We start from the raw sequence: 20,403 nt of genomic DNA, 5'->3' as shown, positions 1-20,403 counted from the left end.
GAGCACGGTCCCTGCGCCCCGGGGAGCGTCTATATGGGCGGGCGGGGCTCGCGTCACTGCTGGTCACCGGCCCGCTCCGCCCCCTGGTCCCTCCCCGGGATAGAGGGTGCAGGGCTGGGGGGGCGGGGATGCGGGGATGCAGGGATCGCCCTGCGGGATCTGGGTGGGGGGCACCGGCTGGGATGCGCCTGGGCTGCGTGTGCCCCCACCCCTGCCTCGGCCCGTCAGTGCCGCCTCCCCCCAGCCCTCCCCGCCCCCAGCCGGGCCTGGCCACTCGGAGCAACCGGGCGGGGGAAGGGGGAGTGCTTGGTAAACAAGGAGCTGGGAAGTCCACCCCTCCCCCGCCCAGGCCCTGCCTCAGTTTCTCTGCCCGCAGCCCCGCTCCCCATTGGCCAGAATCCTGGCGTTAACCGGGAGGGCTCGTGGGTCGGGGGAGCGCTGGGGGCTCTGGAGTAGCAGTCTGGATTGGGGGTGGCGTCTGGGTAGGGGCGCTTGGTTCCTGGAGGGCTTGTCTTCAAGCTGCTTAGTCAGTAAAACCCGGATTTTCCTTTTGTGTTTGGTGGGGGATGCTGGTGGAAAGAGGGGGGTAGCTATGGCTCCCCCTCCCGTGTCCCCCCTCCCCGTTGGGCTTTGCATCTGTTTGTTGCAGATAGGGTCACCGCCAGCCTGGCCTGGGATCACATATTGGGGGGGATAGTGAGCCTGGGGGGTTGCCTTGTTCTCCCAGGTCATTACCTCTCTGCTCCCACATTATAATTTATTATAACTAATTTATTATTAACACAAACCATCTCCCCTGCCTCTGCATTTCTCATTAGCTCTGAGCACGGGCTGTTTCTCTCTCTGCCTGAATTTCCTTATCTGCAAGAGGGGTCATGAAGAATGCGGTCCTTGCAGGGCTGTTGGGAGGGTCCCATGACAGGATGGCTCAGGGTACGGAGGCGACAACACATTGTATCTATTGTGATTATAATTATTATCAGGTGCTGGCGGGACTTTCTGTGCTGACCCTCCAGTGAAGGCCAGAGCTCAGGGGCCACCTTCCGGGGTGGGGGTGGGGGCAGCCTCTAGCTCTGCCCTCCCAGGAAGCCTCCTCCTCACCCGCCTTGGTGTATGGTGCCTTGGGGGTGGGGTAAGCCATGCTGGCCACGTGGTCTGGCCCTCACACTTGACAAAGGCCACCAATTTTGATCAGTGGTTCTCAGTGGGGCTGGGGGGTGCTTTTGCCCTCCCCCCCCCAGAGGACACTTGGCAATGTCTGGAGGCATTTGGGGTTGTCATACATCCATGGCGGGGTATGTGTGTGTGTGTGTGTGTGTATTTGCACAGGCGAGCTACTGGCATTGGGTGGGAGGGGGCCAGGGAAGCTGCTCTCAGCGCCACAGAGCACAGGACACCCCTGCCAGAGAATGATCCAGCCCCAAATGTCAACAGGGCTGAGGTTGAGAAACCCTGGGTTAATTATTTGGGCAAAAATTCGAGTTAGCTCTCCAGGTCACACTAGATGCCAGAATGAATTCCAGATGGGCTGGACTGCATATGGGCTAGACCAGCTCCATCGATTGCCCAGCCACTGTGATTTCCTCTCTCCCTCCCCACTCAGTTTGTGTATTTACGTATGCATCCCCCTCCCCAGCAAACCGTTTTTTATTTACTTGCATAATATAGCTCCCATAGGAAACCAATCTAGCTTATTAGCACTCTTTATGGCCCCGGGACAATCTCAAAGACATCTTAGGGTTTCACTGACCCACACCTAACAGTGCCTGGAAAACACCTGTATTGTTTCATGTGTCTGTAAAAGTCTACGGATTCTCCCACCTCTAAAAGCAGTGACGTTTGCCCAAATCGGCATTTTTGCTTTCCTGAGACATAGGCAACATCTCGTAGTAAAAAGGGCAAAAAGATTCGATGTTTCCCAGTGTTGCATGAAGACTAAAGAGTGATTTCATTGTTCTGCTTTGCAATGCAGTTTCCGGAAACCAACGGAGATAAGCAGAAAATAACTATGTTAAACTTTTATTGACTCCTAAAAAACTGGGAGTTAGATTTAACCATTTATCATGATTTATAAGTGTCATTTGAAAAAAAAAACATCAGTTCGTTAAACCATGTGGAAATACTATGCAAAAGTCTGCAAAACAACACCTAAAACAGACTTTAAACATGTTGAAGGAGAGAGAGGATCTAGAACTGTGGATCTTCCAGATATTTCGTTATTATACCACGACAGCCAAGTAATCCTTAACTTCGGTTGGAGTAAGCCTTCTAAATCCTGCTGAGTACAGATTCCAACCCTCCATTATCTTCCACCATTTTCTCTTGAAAGCTTTCCTTTAGGATTAAGACAGCTATATTGAAAGTCGTCTGCAAGTTGCATCTTTCCTCAAGGAAAGTTTTCCCATGGATCTCACTGAAATAAATATTGTCATCTCTCATTCCAACCCCAAATAACTAAAGAAAGTGTAAATGGACCAATACCACCTGGCTGGGTGCATTCTCGCATCCTGGGGCAGCTCTCTGTACTGGCTGAGCCGTGGGGAATAGGTTCTTGGTAAACAAGATACTATTGCTGAGTTAGATTTCCTTCCTTCCTTCCTTCCTTCCTTCCTTCCTTCCTTCCTTCCTTCCTTCCTTCCTTCCTTCCTTCCTCCTTCCTTCCTTCCTTCCTTCCTTCCTTCCTTCCTTCTTCCTTCCTTCCTTCCTTCCTATTGCTGAGTTAGATTTCCTTCCTTCCTTCCTTCCTTCCTTCCTTCCTTCCTTCCTTCCTTCCTTCCTTCCTTCCTTCCTTCCTTCCTTCCTTCCTTCCTATTGCTGAGTTAGATTTCCTTCCTTCCTTCCTTCCTTCCTCCCTCCCTCCCTCCCTCCCTCCCTTCCTTCCCTTCCTTCCCTTCCTTTCCTTCCTTCCTTCCTTCCCTTCCTGTCTCACTCTTTAGTTGGGCAATTAATTTCTTTTTTTTTAATAGTAGAGAGGGGGTTTTGCTATTGCTCAGGCTGGTTTTGAACTCCTGACCTTGAGTGATCCACCCGCCTCGGTCTTCCAGAGTGCTAGGATTACAGGCATGAGCCACCGTGCCCAGCTGAGACAGAGTCTTGCTCTGTCGCTCAGGTTAGAGCAGGGGTCCTCAAACTTTTTAAACAGGGGCCAGTTAATTGTCCCTCAGACCATTGGAGGGCTGGACTATAGTTTAAAAAAAAACTATGAACAAATTCCTATGCACACTGCACATATCTTATTTTGAATTAAAAAAACAAACGGGCAAAAACACCCACATGTGGCCCACGGGCCGGAGTTTAAGGATGCCTGGGTTAGAGTATCATGGCATCAGCTTAGCTCACAGCAACCTCAAACTCCTGGGCTCAAACAATCCTCCTGCCTCAGCCTCCCGAGTAGCTGGGACTATAGGCACCACCACCACATCTGGCTAATTTTTCTCACTATGTTGCCCTGGCTGGTCTTGAACTCCTGGGCTCAAGTGATCCTCCTGCCTCAGCTGGGACTACAGGCGTGCACCACCATGCCTGGCTAATTTTTTCTATTTTCAGTAGAGTTGGGGTCTTGCTCTTGCTCAGGCTGGCTTAAATTTCAAGTCCTGAGTGCAAACTTTCTGTAATATGGTCTGTATACACCGAACCTATATGGTTGGTGATGGGTTCTACTTAGTGTACACTTTGCTCATCCTATAGAAGAGATTTCCATTGCTCCTCAGTTGCTATAATCACACTATTTGCAAATTTCATTACCATTGAAGGGGGTAATGGGTAGCTACAGCAGCCAAAGCATATTGAGTCTGGACAAGTTTACCAGATGGGCTGAAACTAACTGTGCTCAATCCACCATCATTTCCTGAAGAGCCCTCAGCGTGTGTATTTAAATGTGTGTGGCATCTTGGGACTTCAGTAGGTCAGACAATAGTGGAAGGCAGAGTCCCTTGGGGGTTGCTGAACCTCCCCAAGAAATTCTCACCCGAGGGAGGTCCCGTCCCCCCACGCTCCCAGGGGATGCCTGCTGATGTCTGGAGACATTTTTGTTCATGACGACTTGGTGGGTGCTCAGGGCAGCTCATGGGTGGAGGCCAGCGAGCACCCACAGGTGCCACTCAACATTCTACCACGTACAAGAGGGCTCCCATAGCAAAGAATGTTCCAACCCCAAATGTCAACGTCAGTAGTGCGAGGAGGGGTGACTCCAATTTCTACTTTTGAGGTTATCACCCAACGTGGTATTAACAACTGATCACAGAGACTCAGTGCGTCCGAGCACAACAGGAAGTCTGCCAACCCCTATGATTGTAGATCAAGAATTTGTAAACCCTGTGCTGGCATTTGTTAATTTATTTAATACATCAGGAGTCTTTAAGAAAGAATAAAAAAGGAAGTGGCCCTGCTGAGAGGGGGCTGACTGAGGATATAGACTCGGTCCCAGAAAAATGGCGTTTCCTATGTCGTCCTACCAGGGGCAGGGCTGAACTGGATGTGGACTCAGCCCCAGACACGGTTCCCTCGGAAGTACATGGTCTGGGGGGATCTATACTTTCTTCTGTCTCAGGGCACCCCTTGGGCTCCCTGATGGCCTTTAGGAAATGAATCGAGAGGAAGTACACGGGTGAAGTGAGTGGAGAGGGCAGAAGTGGCCTTCTAGTATTCAGAGCTCTTGGGTATTGCCCCAACTGTAGAATGGTCATTAATGTAGAATGCCTATGGGGACAAAGAGGAGAGAGGTCTGGGGATGGGTGATGTCACCTACATCCCTCCCCAGCCTGGGCCTCTCCTGGGCTCCAATCCAGGTCAGGAGAGCTAACTGTGCCTGTGGCTGCTCCCAGGCGAGCACAGTCACACTGGTACCCAGGTATCCCACCCAGCACCTACCACCCAAAAGGCCATCAAGGCTCCTTGCAGGAATCCAATGACCACGTCATAGGGGTGGTGCCAATAGTCCAAGGTCCGGATGTAGCCGGTGACCAGAGCCAGGGATAAGAAGAGGAACTGGAAGGTTGGCCGTAAGAAGCTGGTCTTCTGTCCCCAGGGGCGCACCTGCACATAAAGCTGGGGACCGGTGGGAAGGGTGGGCAGGACCTTGAAGACCAGGAGCACGTACCTAGAGGGACCGCATTTTGGGGGGCCACCTGTGCAGCAGGACATTCTACCTTGCCAGTTTTGTACGACAATGGAATTCACCATGTAAGGTGGGTTATTGGCTGTGGCCCCCGAAACCATCAGTGGAAGAGAGTTTTACTTTATTAACTAGTTAGTGTCGGGAGGATTGTTAGGCATTGAATGGAGGATTTGACAACAGTTAACTGACACTGTACAGGTGGGCCCGATACTGTGGCCCCATACTGCCGCCTCCTGCAAGCATTGGATCACCAATCAAACTGGGCCAATCTCATCAAGGAACCCTGCAAGAGTTGAGGCTGGGCTCCTGATTTTGACATGGAAAACAGAAAACAAAAAAATCCCTTTTTTTTTTTTTTTGAGACAAAGTCTCACTCTGTTACCCAGGCTCGAGTGCCATGGCATCAGCCTAGCTCACAGCAACCTCAAACTCCTGGGCTTACGCCATCCTTCTGCCTCAGCCTCCAGAGTAGCTGGGACTACTGGCATGTGCCACCATGCCTGGCTAATTTCTTCTATGTATTTTAAGTTGGCCAGATAATTTCTTTCTATTTTTAGTAGAGATGGGGTCTTGCTCTTGCTCAGGCTGGTCTCGAACTCCTGAGCTCAAATGATTCGCCCGCCTCAGCCTCCTAGGTTGCCAGGATTACAGGCGTGAGCTACCGTGCCTGGCCACACCACCCTTTCTGAGGTCCACAAAATCAGGGAAAGGCCTGTGTCCTAGCTGTGTGTGATCTGTCTGCCATCCGGAGCTGGGGTGGACCTCAAGGCACTGCTGAAGTGCACCCCAGCCCCCAATCCACCCAGGGAGTGGGGACAGAGGACAGAGGGAGTCCACTTTGCTTATTATTAATAAGAATGGTGATGTTTAGACCAGATCTATGGCCAGATCCTGTTCTAAGCATTTAATGTGCATCAGCTTGTTTATATTTTAACTTGTGAAACCACAACTAGGAAGCAGGTGCTGTCTGTATGCCCATTTCACAGATGAGGAAATGGAGGCCCAAGGACATTGAGTATCTCACCCAAGCGTCAAACACTGCTGAGGCTGGGAATAGGGCCAAGAGAGCCCTGCATTCTGGGTGCAAAGCCCTTACTCTTTGTCACTATGGGATGGCTGTATTTACTTTGTTAATTTTTTTTTTTTAATCGAGAGAGCAAAGGGCTTGCAGTCCAATAAGTTGTCTTTCAGAAAGAAAATATTGCTGGAGTCGAGGCAGCCGTGTGACTGTCACGTGCCCTGTGGCCTGGGCCTCTGTCTGTGTCATATGTCTGCCCACCATGGTGCCTGGTGCTCTGGGCTGGCTCTGAAGGGTGCAATCAGCTTCCAGCTCTCGAATCTATGCTCTCATTGTGTGCTGGGCCCCAGATCACTGGCTGCTTCCCAATGGGCCTTCCCACCTCCTATCCCTGGCCACGCCTTCCACCTTCGCCTCAGCTGGGTCTGCTTTTCTTTCCCCCAGCCCTGGTGGAGATCCAGCCCTGCACGGGCCCTCTCCAGCTGCAGCTTGGGGAAGACAGAGCTTTCTGGAAGCCACTGTTCCAGGACAGGGACGCTGAATGAGTCTTAAGAGAAGCTGTCCCAACTCCAAGGGGCACACACACAAGCTCTGTGGAAGCCCGTGCCTGGCACTGCTGGTGCCCAGTATGGGAGGGAGGTGGGAGGGGACAATGGAGCGTTCTATGGCTTCGCTGGGTGTGTGGCCCGCCTCCTGCCGACACTCACCACCAGATAAACCATGCAGTACATCCCGAGGGAGGCTTGTTCAGAGTAGAAGGATTTCCTGGGAGATGAACAGGGAGGAGGGCTGAGATCAGCAGGGAGCTGGGATAAACAGGGGATGCTTCCTGACAGTCCCCTCCCTGTCCACCGCTTGCCTGGCATTGAGGACGTCCTCTGGGTGCCCGGTGCAGGTGTAGTTGGTGATGTAGCCGCTCTCGCAGTTGAAGGAGGCTGGGTCTGGCAGGCACACGGCCAGGAAGTGGGGCCGCAGGCGTCCCGTGGTCATCTTGGTGATGCTGGCCAGGGAGAAGCTGGCCATGCTGCCAAAAATGAAGGTGACCAGCTGCTTGTAGACCATGACCACGTAGGTGCTGCCCAGTAGGGCCCGCGGGCTCAGCCGGAGTTTCTGGACGTAGATCATCTCTCCCAGGCTGATCTGCAGGGCCGCATGGGGAGGGGAGGGTGGCGTGGGGGGTAAATCACTGCTGGGGCAGGGGGGACAATAGCGTGGGAGGTCCTCCATGCTGTGTCTCAGCTCATATGTCCCCTCTTCATATGGAAAAGGAACGGGTGCAGTTTTCCACTAAACCCAGAAGAAGGGTGGGGCTTCTTATTTCACCACACACCAAAATGGGAGACTTTGCTCACCACTGTGCCTGAACTGGGCAGGATTTCCTCTTTCACTAGGGCAAGGGGCATGGCTGCCCCTTACACCAAGAAGAGGGAGTGGGTCATCCCCTTAATTTAGGTCACACATGGGCTGGAGCCTTATAGCTGAAGGGGGTGGGACTTCCTTTTACACAACGAAAAGGGGTGGGGCTTCCCCCTGTTTTATGTCAGCTATAGGCATGATTTCCTGTCCTGTATCTGAAAGGGGCGGGACTTCCTGTTACAACAGTAAAAGGGGTGGGGCCTTCCCTATTTCAGGACTGATATAGGCAGGATTTCCTGTCCCATATTTGCAAGGGGCGGGACTTCCTGTTATGCCAGAAAGAGAGGATAGATTTCCTCCCAAGTGCCAGAAAATGGTGGGACTTCCCTTTCCGCCAACAGGAAAAAGAGATGGGACATTTTCCCCATGTTTGAAAGTGGGGGGGTTCCTTACTCCCCAGAAAAGGGGCCTGCACTGCTGTCTGCTTTATGTCTACTAGGGATGGAGTTTCTTGTCTGCTAGGGGAAGGGGGCTGAGCTTCCTCCTGCTCCACGTCTAAGGCAGAGAGGCGGGTGTCTCTTGTGTCCTATGTCAACAAGGGTTGAGTTTTACCTTTTTCTCAAGAAAAGGTTTTTCTTCTGTGCCATCAAGCAGAGAGAGTTCCTGTTTCATTAGGATAAGGGGTGGAACTTCCTCCTGCTTCAGGGCAGCGTTTCCCACTTTTCCAGGAAAAGGGTGAAGCTTGCCATGTGGCACGTCACCACCACACTGGGTGAAGGTGGCCAGCCCCTTACCGTGAAGACGGAGATTAAGAAGCCTATGGTGATGAGTGCGGAGTCCTCCACGACGTAGTGGGACACCCGGGGGTATCTGATGGTGGTGTCATTGCAAAAGAAGCCTTGGAAGTGGGGTGCCATCAAACCACTCTTACTCAGCAGGGTGGGAACACTGACTGCAGGGGGCAGAGAAGACCCTACTCAAGGTCGAGTCACCTGAGGGCTACTCTCCTTAAACCTCTGGCCAGTCTGTCCTCCCTGAGTCTCCACAGCCTGGACAAGTTGGGAAGGCAGGAAAGCTGTGCAAGGAGGATGGTTTGGCCAGAAGGTGTGAGGAGGAGACAGCCCCAGGCACCCATCCATGGATGGGGCCCTATCATGCCCCCTGCAGTCAGCATCCTCTCCCTGTTGGGTGAAATGGTGGGTGGTGTGGGGGGCTGGGAGGATGGCTAGGTGTGGCATTTGTGGGTCTTAGAATCAGGTGGGTAAGGGGCTCAGGATAATAAGGGGACAAGGGTGGGAGAACTCACTTTTTCTGTATGTGTTATGTGTGCCCTGATGTATGAACGCATGTTTGTATGGCTGTGGCTCTTTATGTCTGTGCATCTGTGAGTGTCTGTGTGTCCATGCTTATAATTTCTATGTCAGCTATAACGTGAGCATTTTTTTTTTTGAGACAGTCTCACTCTGTTGCCTGGGCTAGAGTTCTGTGGTGTCAGCCTAGCTCACAGCAACCTCAAACTCCTGGGCTCAAGTGATCCTCCTGCCTCAGCCTCCCGAGCAGCTGGGACTACAGGCATGTGCCACCATGCCTGGCTAATTTTTTAAAATGTATTTTTAGTTGGCCAATTAATTTTTTTCTAGTTCTTGCTCAGGCTGGTTTCGAACTCCTGACCTTGAGTGATCCTCCCGCCTCTGCCTCCCAGAGTGCTAGGATTACAGATGTGAGCCACTGCACCCGGCCTCACCCCTCTCTTGACTCTGCTGTTTCTGTGCCCTCTGTAGTCTGGCAGAACCAGTTAGCTGGAACCCAGCCTCCCACAGCTCCTAACTCCCTGGACTTAGAGGGGCAAAGGTAGTGTCCTAGCTTGGCCTCCCCTCCCTAGAGAGGGGGCTTTGGTCACTGGGTCTGCCCACTGGGGAGTTAGGAGGCACAGGCCTCCTAACTCACAGGCCACACAGATGCAAGATACACTTGCCTACAATCTGACTCACACAGTGACACTATACAACCACACAGTCCAACCCAGACACACAGATTCAGATATCCACACAGACACACAATGCAACAATACACACACAATACATAGGCCCATATAGACTCAGACACACACCCAGATACACAAGCACCATTGGAACCCCTCCCAATCCAGATGTCTGCATAGACCAAATACATGCATAGTCCAAATAGTCACACACAATAAACATCACACCTCCCCTAATCCAAAACAACACGTAGCCAGAGAGCAACACACAGAGACCCAGTGAGACACACACACACACGCACTGGATCAGATACATACAGATCCACCGTACAACCACACCCAGTATGCATCACCAGCCCCTCAGTCAAGCGACCCTCAGATAAAGACAGAGTCCAACAAGGCCCCTTGAATTTCAGGATTGGGCTCAAGGCCTGTGGGGAGGGGGCTCACCCAGCATCAGACAGAACAGGTCCAGAGCCACCAACATCTTGGCGGTCCCTGAGATCGACAGCGAGGCCGGTGGGGATGTCCTGCGCCGGTCCGCAGGCCACTGGCTCTGCTTCAGGACCACCGGCTTGGGTGGGGCCGTGACCACGCGTTGTGAGGATTTTATCAGCTGCGGGGTGGGGGGCAGGGGACGGACGACGGGGTGGGTATGTCTACCAGACTGGGATTAGAGTTCGCGAGCCAGGCGGGGCCCGGGAAGTGGGCAGGGATGGTGAAGACCACCATGGGCAGGGCAGGGCCGGGGAAACTGAGGCCCCTGTAGCTTCGTTGGCCAGTTACTACATAGCCACCGCCCCACGCCAGGGGCGCGGCAGCTCTGGGATGTCTTGATGGGAGTGGATGTGTGGATGAGACCTGGAAGAAGGCAGGGCCTAAAGGGATAAGACAAAGGGTCAGAGACCCTCAGGCTGAGGAGTGGGCAGGGCATAGGAAGAATGACAGGGAAGTGGGAGGGACTGAGGAGAGGGCAGGGCTTGGGGTGAGAGGGCGGGGCCTAGGGAGAATGACAGGGAAGTGGGAGGGACTGAGGAGAGGGCAGGGCTTGGGGTGAGAGGGCGGGGCCTAGGGAGAATGACAGGGAAGTGGGAGGGACTGAGGAGAGGGCAGGGCTTGGGGTGAGGGGGCGGGGCCTAGGGAGAATGACAGGGAAGTGGGAGGGACTGAGGAGAGGGCAGGGCTTGGGGTGAGGGGGCGGGGCCTAGGGAGAATGACAGGGAAGTGGGAGGGACTGAGGAGAGGGCAGGGCTTGGGGTGAGAGGGCGGGGCCTAGGGAGAATGACAGGAAAGTGGGAGGGACTGAGGAAGGGCAGGGCTTGGGGTGAGTGGGTGGGGCCTAGGGAGAATGACAGGGAAGTGGGAGGGCCTGGGCGGGGGTTGACGGGGGAGTGGGCGGGGCCTGGGGAGAATGACAGGGAAGTGGGTGGGCCTGGGAGGGGCATGGCTGAGGAGTGGGCAGGGTCTAGCGAGAATGACAGGGATGTGGGCTGGGGCTGGGAGATTTGGGGTCGCCCTGGAAGGGGCGGGCCCACCTTTCTCCGGGACGTGTGGGCCGAGGTCGCGTCGGTGTCGCTGGTCATCCCGGATGGGCATTGGGCATCCCAGGTCTTGAGCGATTTCTTGGTGGTCACTTTCGGGCTGAGAGCCATGACCGGCGGGCGGGCCCTGCGTCCAACGGCCGCCCTGCTCCTGCCCGGCCGCGCCTCATTGGCCGGCCGCGGCCCAATGGGAGCCGCCGCAGGGGTCGCGGGCGGGGCTGCGCCGCGCGGGGCTGGCTCGCGGGCCGGGCCTCCCCACGGGCTCGGCTCCCGGGCCAGGGCCGTGTCCCGCCGGCTCCGGCCGCTGCCGCCTCCGCGCTCTTTCCTCTGCGGCTCTGCGCCGACGCTCCGAGACCCGAGCGGACTGGCCGGCCTGGCTCCGGGCGCCGCCTCCGCGCAGCCCCGGCCGAGGCTCCGGGTCACCAGGGGGCGCCCGCCGCCCGGGCCGGCTGTCACTGCGGAGACGGGGTCCGCACGCACGCGGACCGCGCTCCTCAGGGCAGGGACGGCGGGTGCCCAGAAGCAGGAGTCTGAGTCTCATCTGGAGGGTGGATAGCACGTGATCTCAGGCTTGGACCTGGGTCTCCTCTGGGGGTGGATCTTGGGTGGTCTTGGGCTTGGACCTGGGTCTCCTCTGGGGGTGGATCTTGGGTGGTCTTAGGCTTGGACCTGGGTCTACTCTGGGGGTGGATCTTGGGTGGTCTTAGGTTTGGACCTGGGTCTCCTCTGGGGGTGGATCTTGGGTGGTCTTAGGCTTGGACCTGGGTCTACTCTGGGGGTGGATCTTGGGTGGTCTTAGGTTTGGACCTGGGTCTACTCTGGGGGTGGATCTTGGGTGGTCTTAGGCTTGGACCTAGGTCTACTCTGGGGGTGGATCTTGGGTGGTCTTAGGCTTGGACCTAGGTCTACTCTGGGGGTGGATCTTGGGTGGTCTTAGGTTTGGACGTGGGTCTCCTCTGGGGGTGGATCTTGGGTGGTCTTAGGTTTGGACCTGGGTCTCCTCTGGGGGTGGATCTTGGATGGTCTTGGGCTTGGACCTGGGTCTCCTCTGGGGGTGGATCTTGGGTGGTCTTAGGCTTGGACCTGGGTCTCCTCTGGGGCTGGAATTTGGGTGGTTTTAGGGCTTCACATGGTTTTCCTCTGAAGGGAGATCTTGGGTGGTCTTACATGGGTGTCCTTTCTTCCAAACAGCGCTGGGGGTGGGGCCTGGGTTCCTTTGATGGTGCTTCCTTTTGTCTTCTGGTTTCAGGTGTCCCTGGGCATCTCTATTTTTTTGAGACAGAGTCTCATTTTGTTGCCCAGGCTAGAGTGAGTGCCATAGCAGCAGCCTAGCTCACAGCTACCTCAAACTCCTGAGCTCAAGTGGTCCTCCTGCCTAAGCCTCCTGAGTAGCTGGAACTACAGGCATGTGCCACCATGCCTGGCCAATATATATATATATATATATATATATATATATATATATATATATAGTTGTCCAGCTAATTTCCTTCAATTTTTTTTAGTTGAGATGAGGTCTCACTCTTGCTCAGGCTGGTCTTGAACTCCTGAGCTCAAATGTGAGCCACTCCTCCCAGCCTCTGGGCATCCCTTAAGTAAGATTGGACTCTTGTGCCTTTGGTGGTCTCCGGGTATCTGATACTGAGGATCTCCCACTGCATATCCCTGAGTCCTTGAGTCTCATTGAGGCTGTTTATGTGTTAGTGAGCACGTGTGACCATGGTCCTCCACGTGTCCCCTGGGCCTGAGGGTGTGACGTGGCCTCTGTTGTCTCCACTGTGATTGTATGTGTCTGTGATTGTGTGTCTGTCTCCAGGTGTCTGTATTGGTGCGAGTGATTTTGTGTGTGCCTGAATTGTATGTCTCTTTGTCTACCTCTGTGTGTGGTTGTTACACCCTTAATGTGTGTCCTTGTGTATCTCTGTGGCTAGCTGTGGTCCCTGGCCCATGTATCTGGGATTGTGTCCCTGGGCGTCTGTCTCAGGGTGTGACTGCATGTATGCCTGTGTTGTGCATCTCCACGTCTGTCTTTGATATGTGTGTGATCGTGTGTCTGCAATGGTGTGTTCTCTTCATGGTGTGCCTGACAGTATGCCCTGAATATACGTCCCCTGTGTCCTCTGTGGGTGTCTGTGGCTAGCTTTGGTGGCCGCCCTGTGTATGTGTGGTTTTGTTTCCGGGTGTGTATGTGTGTGATTATGTGTATGTCTGTGCGTGTGTCTGCGTGTATGTCTTGGTTGGTGTGGTTGTGTATGTCTGAGGGGGACGTCTTACTGTGTCCGGTGGCTGCTTCCCCTGGAGGATTGGAGAGTCCCTTCCAGGTGGCTGTTCTGCTGGGCTTCCCTTTCTGGGGCAGGCTGGCCTACTTCCCAGCAGGATGAGTTGTCTTCTGGTGCCCTTTGAAGGGGTCCTGGGACGTGCCTGGGTCTTCCCCACCGCTGGCTCCTCCACCCCTGTGTCCTCCCACTGGCCATAGCAGGGAAACACCATTTCCTGTCTTTGATGTCACCGGCATTAAATTTTCCCTTCTTTCCAACAGCTCTGGCCACTGGTTTCGTTCTTCATGTGTGTACAGTTGACCACGTTTTTGTGCTCAATATTCAAAAAGCAAAACAAAGCGTTAGCAAAGCTAACCCACGGAAAATGCAAGCAGGCAAAATCACATACCGTAAAAGGTCCACCACATCTTCTCACCCCTGAACCCCTCAGCTTTTGCATACCTTCCACAAATACTTGATACCAAGAGATCTCTGGTCTGAAACCAAACATGCATTCTCTACACAGCAGCCTGTACTTCGCTTTGTTTTCTTAGCCCTTGGAGATCTCTATCGAGAGATGAGTCAACCACCTCCACTGCCTGATTGTCGAACCGATTTTCCTTTCAGTGACTGTTGAGGTCATATCCACTTCGAACAATGTTGCACCAGCCGTCCACGCCCATGTGCCTTTTGCTTAGACGTGGGCACTAGTTTTTGGACCCCGGTGGTTCATTTCCAAGTTCCACCCTTGTGCCCGGAGTCCCACGGAGTCAGCCGTCACAAGGAGACACCTGACCCTCAACTCACCGGCAGCAATCATGGCTAACCCTAATCATGGCTAACCCTGTTGAGCACCCGCTGCGTGCCAGGCACCGTCCTGGCTCTCTGATTCCAGAAAACAATCCTATCAGGTGGTCACTGGTGTTAATCCCACTTCACATACAGGGAAACTGAGGCACAGAGAGGTAGAGGGATTTTGTCAAGACCACACAGCTAGCAAGAGGCAGAGCTGGGCTCTCCAGCGAAGCAGTGTGGGCCCCGAGCTGTGCTATGTTGCCCAGCTGGACACATCCAAGGACACCGCATCGCCTTGGAAACCCACGATCCCAGAGTATCGGGGTGTGCACCCCAACTCCACAAAGCTTCATCGCTTTGCACAAACATACCTTGCAACACTTACACAGTACCCCAGGTACACACACTCAGGTGCCAGATCTGTGTGTTCCTGCCTTACCCAAGGCCAAGGAGGCCCAGACCCAGCTGCACCTGGGACCTGACTCATTTGGACGATGTAATTCCCCTCCTTGTGCCTTTTTTTTTTTGAGACAGAGTGTCACTTTGTCGCCCAGGCTAGAGTGAGTGCCGTGGCATCAGCCTAGCTCACAGCAACATCAAACTCCTGGGCTCAAGTGATCCTTCTGCCTCAGCCTTCCGAGTAGCTGGGACTACAGGCGTGCGCCACCATGCCCGGCTAATTTTTTTCTATATATATTAGTTGGCCAATTAATTTCTTTCTATTTATAGTAGAGACGGGGTCTCGCTCTTGCTCAGGCTGGTTTCGAACTCCTGACCTCGAGCAATCTGCCCGCCTCCACCTCCCAGAGTGCTAGGATGACAGGCATGAGCCACCGCGCCCGGCCTCCTTGTGTCTCTTTTAGATGATGTCCTCCCATGGCTCAAGACCAACCTCCCTCCTTTCTTTCCTTCCCTCTTTGCTTCTTTTCTTCCTTCTCTCACCATTCGGTCTCTTGCTGTCGCACTCATCGTGGCAACTACTCAGCAAACGCCGCTAATATGCTCTGTCCCGGGAGTGACAGAGGCTCCCGGCCAGGACAAAGGTGTCGCTCAGCCCCAGTGGGGACAGAGATGGGGAGCATGTTGCAAGGCCCTGAGAGAAAGAGATGATTTTATTTTGCTAGGAAGAAAAAAGAAAAATCAAGGCATGCTTCCCCGGGGAGGCGCCTTCACTTGATCTCAGAGGCAGAAGAGGGGCTCCCCAGAGAGAGACTGGGGTGCTGTCCTCGCCAACCACTTCCTGCCCAGTCCCTCCCTTGGGCCTGCTGATGGCGAGCCCTTCCCCCGCTAGCTCAGGAACGCTGGGGCCCACGCTGGCTTCGGGGAGACTGCTGAGCACAGAGGTGCGACTCCACTGAACGTGAGGTGCTAAGAGGGTGGTGGTGACGCTGAGTGCTCCCCAGTGGGCGGGCCGCCTGGCTCAGATGTCCCGACCACAGCGCGTCATGGTCCCCCCTGGCTGCGGCCTGAGCCTTTCCCAGGCTGGGAGGCTCTCTTCCCCCTCCCCTGCGGGCAATGCAGGGCTCTGCCCAGCCCCCCAGCATAGAGGGGAGTTCAGAGCAGTCCCTGTGAGACCTTGGCCACGGGACTTCGGCTTTTGGAGGCGTAGTTTCTGTGCCCATGTATCGGGCATGGTGACACACCACGGAGCTGTAGAGAGGGTTCGGTGAGCACAGTAACAACAGGCCAGTTTACTGAGCATTTACTATGTGCTCGGCTACTGTGCTCTCAGCAAGCTCTGAGCCACTTTTCTCGATCTGCTATTATTCCCATTTAACACACATGGAAAGGGAGTTAAATCAGAGAGGTGAAGCAGCTTGCCCAAGATCACACAGCAAGCAATCTGAAGAGCTAGAATTCAAGACTTTAACGTAGAAGCGGCAATTTTTTTTTCCCCAAAAAGGACCAGATAGTAAATAGCTTGGGCTTTGTGGGCTAGCTAGTCTCTTTTTTTATTTTTAAAAGATTTAAAATTTTCATTATTATTATTATTATTTTTGAGACAGAGTCTCACTTTGTTGCCCAGGCTAGAGTGAGTGCTGTGGCATTAGCCTAGCTCACAGCAACCTCAATCTCCTGGGCTCAAGCTATCCTCTGCCTCAGCCTCCTGAGTAGCTGGGACTACAGGCATGTGCCACCATGCCCGGCTAATTTTTTCTATATATATTAGTTGGCCAATGAATTTCTTTCTATTTATAGTAGAGACGGGGTCTCGCTCTTGTTCAGGCTGGTTTTGAACTCCTGACCTTGATCGATCAGTCCGCCTCGGCCTCCCAGAGTGCTAGGATTACAGGCGTGAGCCACCGCGCCCGGCCTCATTATTATTTTTTTAGAGGTGGGGTCTGGCTCTTTTGTCCAGGCTGAAGTGTAGTGGCAGCATCACAGTTCATTGCAGCCTCCAACTCTTGGGCTGAATTGATCCTTCTGCCTCAGCCTCCCAAGTAGCTGGGACTACAGGTGTGAGCCACCATGCCCGACTAATTAAAATAATTTTTTGTAGTGATGGGGTCTCACTATGTTGTTCAGGCTGGTCTCTAACTCCTGGGCTCAAGCGATCCTCCCATCTTGGCCTTCCAGAGTGCTGGGATTACAGGCATGGTGGCTCCCAACACTATGTGTCTAGCCAGTCTCTTCTTGCAACTACTCAACTCCGTCATAGGAGCTGGAAAACCACTGTAGCAATACAAAAATGAACAAGCATGTTGTATGCCAATAAAACTTCATTTACCGATACTGAAATGTGAATTTCAAATCATTTGCACATGTCAGGAAATATTATTCCTCTTCTGACTTTTTCCTAAAAACAAAATAAAAATTTTATCTGTGGGGCTGTACAAAGACAGCTAGTGGGCCAAGCCTGGCTCAAAGGCTAAAATTTCTGGACCTTGGCTCTAGAACCTAGGCCTTTTTTTTTTTTTTTTAAGACGGAGTCTCATTCTGTGGCCCTGGGTAGAGTGCAGTGGCATCATCATAGCTCACTGCAACCTCCAACTCCTGGGCTCAAATGATCCTCTTGCCCCAGCCTCCTGAGTATGTGGGACTGCAGGTATGTGCCACCACACCCAGCTAATTTTTCTATTTTTGGCAGAGATGGGGTCTCCCTTTTGCTCAGGCTGGTCTTGAACTCCTCCCACCTTGGCCTTCCAGAGTGCTAGGATTACAGGTGTGAGCCACCACGCCCAGCCAAGAACTTATGCTCTTAACTTTTAGGCTGTATATTTTTTCCCTTTATTCATTCATTCCTTCTTTAGTTCCTTGTTCCTTCCATAAACATTATTGAGGCCTGCAGATTTCTAGGCAGTGGAGGTGCAACAGGAACAAGGCAGATAAACACGGCCAGGCGCAGTGGCTCATGCCTGTAATCCTAGCCCTCTGGGAGGCCGAGGCTGGAGGATTGCTCAAGGTCAGGAGTTTGAAACCAGCCTGAGCAAGAGTGAGACCCCTGTCTCTACTATAAATAGAAAGAAATTAATAGGACAACTAATATATATAGAAAAAATTGGCCGGGCATGGTGGCACATGCCTGTAGTCCCAGCTACTAGGGAGGCTGAGGCAGGAGGATCGCTTGAGCCCAGGAGTTTGAGGTTGCTGTGAGCTAGGCTGACGCCATGGCACTCACTCTAGCCTGGGCAACAAAGTGACACTCTGTCTCAAAAAAAAAAAAAAAAGATACCACTCACAAGCTTGTGAGTTCATGGGGAAGACAACTGCAAGCAAATAAATGAATCAATGAACTAGGACATTTAGGGCTAAAACTGTTAGTAAAAAAATCCGATGAGGCAACGGAACTGGGGCCTGAGGGAGGGAGAGAGGGATGATTTCATTTGGGTTCATTTGGGTTCAAATTCCTCTTTCCGTTGTCTTGTCAGTTCAAATAATTAATCCTTGGCTGTGGCTTGCTGTGGGTGCAAGGCTTAATATTAATAATAAACAGACTGAGACCAGGCGTGATGGCTCCTTCCCTGTATTGACAGCACTTCTGAGCCCAGGTGGGAGGATCGCTTGAGCCCAGGAGTTGGAGGCTGCAGTGCGCTATGATGCCACCACTGTACTCCTGCCTGGGTGACAGACTGAGACTCTGTCTCAAACAAACAAACAAAAAAGGCCGGGCGTGGTAGCTCATGTCTATAATCCTCGCCCTCTGGGAAGCCAAGGTGGGAAGATCGCTGGAGGCCAGGAGTTCGAGACCAGCCTGAGCAAGAGCAAGACTCCATCTCTAAAAAGAATAAAAAATAAAATAAATAAACAGATTGGCCAGTGGCCCTTGAGTTTCTTGGCAAGGTGATGCTATCATGAGAAACCCTTTTGGCATTAGTATCTTTAAATCTATCTTCCTGATTGGCCAGGTTCCTAAGAGAGGGACCTTCTGGTTGCTGGGTGCTGGGGGAGGTGGCGAAGGCTGGGTGAGTCTCAATTTCAAAGTCACATTCCAGGTTCAGTGACCACTCCCATTTTCAGCACCGTCCCCCCTACCCTCAACTGCATTCCTTTTTCCAGAAATGCTGCCATTTTAATTTCTCTTAAAAAAAAAAAAAAAAGCACTTCTCTGACAGAGAGAAGAGTGGTGTGTCTTTTTCAAATTTACAGCCAACGTGTGTATTTTATTTTTTTCTGACTTCCCTGAAGCTCAAAGATAAACATTTGTATTTCAGCCACCATCCACCAAACTGTCAGAATTAGCGGAAGTCACCACTAACTAAGTCTTGAGGGTGGCAGAATTCTAGGGAAATGAACCTTTCTATTCTGCTCGTTTGCTTTTTTTTTTTTTTTTTTTTTTGGTTTACAAACAAACTGTCACCGCGGCGGGGTTTCAGGAGAGAACAGTGACAGTGAAAGCAGAGGCTGGGTCGATCTGTTATCTTGACGGGAAGGGCAGTCTGAACGGAGCATGTGAAAGGCTACCTGATGTGGACGTCGCAGGGGATCGGGTGCATTGGGACCAGCAAGCACATGGGCACAGCGCTGTGGGTTCCCAAACGTGAGCAGGCACTCGAGTGTTTGGAGGGCTCCTCCAAGCACTGATTTCTGGGCTCCTCCTCCCAGAGCGTGTGTGGGTCCAGGTTGGGGTGCTGAAATTTGCATAGCCGACGTGTTCCGGGTGGCTCGCCAGCTGCCTGGGCCCCACGCCGGTATCATTATTGCTTTCTTGTAATTCCCCAGCAGGGCCCGAGGCAGGCTCCAGTGTAGGGCCTGCGGGCGTTACAAGATACCTGTTCAGTTGAGTCAAAATTTCCCAGCATTTTATGGGCTGTTGACTCCTGCTGGCGGAGAGTTGAATTGTCTGGCCCCTCATGTCCCTCTGCCCTGGGGACAGTGAGGCTGCCCGAGCGGAAGGGGACTCTGCGGCCAGTGTGGACCACAGCGGGTGTGGGCAGACCAGGACTTCGGTGCCAGCCCAGGGCCATCTCCCTCTCCATCCAGGGGAGCTTCCTCTTTTGGGGCCAGGCTCCGGCTGCTTCTCAGCTAATCCTCCCACCTCCACCCTCATTTACGACAACAAATGGGAAATTGGAGTTTCCTGCATGTGGCTCAAGACTGTCCCGCTCCTGTCAGGGGAATTTCTCCAGCTGGACTCTCCAGCCTTCTGCCTGCTGGGGTCCTTCCTTGTGACAGGAAGCATTGGGTGGGCAGGTGGGGGGAAGGCCAGGGGAGGCCCAGGGGTCCTGGGGAAGGTGCGGTGGGGGCGGTGGGGGGGGCTGGGCATGACAGGGGGTTCCATGCCGGGGTGCTCCAGGAGTGGTGGAGGCCTGGCTGGACACTGACCCTTCTGCAGAAGTGTGTGTGTGTGGGGTCTCAGCAGGCTTAGGGGGGAGCCAAGAAGGAGGAGACAGAGACACGGGGGACAGAGAGACTCAGAGGGAGACAGAGACAAGGAGACTACAGAGGCAGAGACAGAGAAACAGGGAGAGACAGAGAGACACAAAGTGAGAGGCCGAGGGAGCTAGAGACATGGATAGGGGGAGACACAGACTCCAAAACAGTGACAGTCAGTGACTCACACAGAGAGAAACGGAGAAAGAGAAATAGACAAATATAGACAGGTCAGAGGCAGAGAGAGACGCAGAGAGACAGAGAGGTCGAGAGAGACAGACACGGGGAGAGTCAGAGGCAGAGATGGGCAGAGACACAACGTGCCCGGAGATGGAGAGACAGCCTCCCTCCGCCTGCGGAGACAACAGGGACCGGGAAAGGCGCCTAAGTCACCCAGAGCCACCCAGGGACTCGCAGCAAGAGGGGCAGAGAGAGGCGGCAGGGCGGTGGGGGACGCAGGAGCGAGGCCGGGGAAAGAGGAACCGGGCAGAGCTTGGAAGGCCGGGTGGGAGCGCGCAGCCGGGAGG

The 20,403-nt window shown here is 53.4% G+C and overlaps 1 protein-coding gene across 5 annotated transcripts; it reads right to left on the bottom strand.

The window, feature by feature from the left end:
* Positions 1-4,317: 4,317 nt before the first annotated feature.
* Positions 4,318-11,203, bottom strand: LOC105869677 (phospholipid phosphatase 3-like). 5 transcript variants are annotated; one of them, XM_012761705.3, is made up of 7 exons: positions 11,007-11,203; positions 9,922-10,087; positions 8,285-8,442; positions 6,994-7,274; positions 6,842-6,899; positions 4,870-5,098; positions 4,318-4,698 (listed from the first exon to the last, which is right to left on the bottom strand). In XM_012761705.3, exons 1-6 carry the CDS (start codon positions 11,121-11,123, stop codon positions 4,916-4,918), a joined length of 963 nt encoding a protein of 320 aa, XP_012617159.2. In that variant the 5' UTR covers positions 11,124-11,203; the 3' UTR covers positions 4,318-4,698; positions 4,870-4,915. The 5 variants fall into 5 exon arrangements, with proteins under 5 accessions (XP_012617159.2, XP_012617157.2, XP_012617160.2 ...); XM_012761703.3 differs by having other exon boundaries at positions 4,870-5,046; XM_012761706.3 differs by lacking the exon at positions 4,870-5,098.
* Between the last annotated feature and the right edge of the window lie 9,200 nt (positions 11,204-20,403).

Source organism: Microcebus murinus, chromosome 27, assembly GCF_040939455.1.
Source record: "Microcebus murinus isolate Inina chromosome 27, M.murinus_Inina_mat1.0, whole genome shotgun sequence".
In the NCBI taxonomy this organism is placed as follows: Eukaryota; Metazoa; Chordata; class Mammalia; order Primates; family Cheirogaleidae; genus Microcebus; species Microcebus murinus.
Note: the sequence above shows the minus strand (reverse complement) of the source record. Positions and strands in the feature narration are given on the sequence as shown.

Bases quoted from the DNA above. Each gene is read 5' to 3' on its own strand.
- LOC105869677 (XM_012761703.3), bottom strand. From the start codon at position 11,123: ATGGCTCTCAGCCCGAAAGTGACCACCAAGAAATCGCTCAAGACCTGG. The intron at 10,088-11,006 runs GTGGGCCCGCCC...CCCACCCCGCAG, and splicing joins CCCACACGTCCCGGAGAAAG to CTGATAAAATCCTCACAACG. The intron at 7,275-8,284 runs GTAAGGGGCTGG...GCGGCCCTGCAG, and splicing joins TCTTAATCTCCGTCTTCACG to ATCAGCCTGGGAGAGATGAT.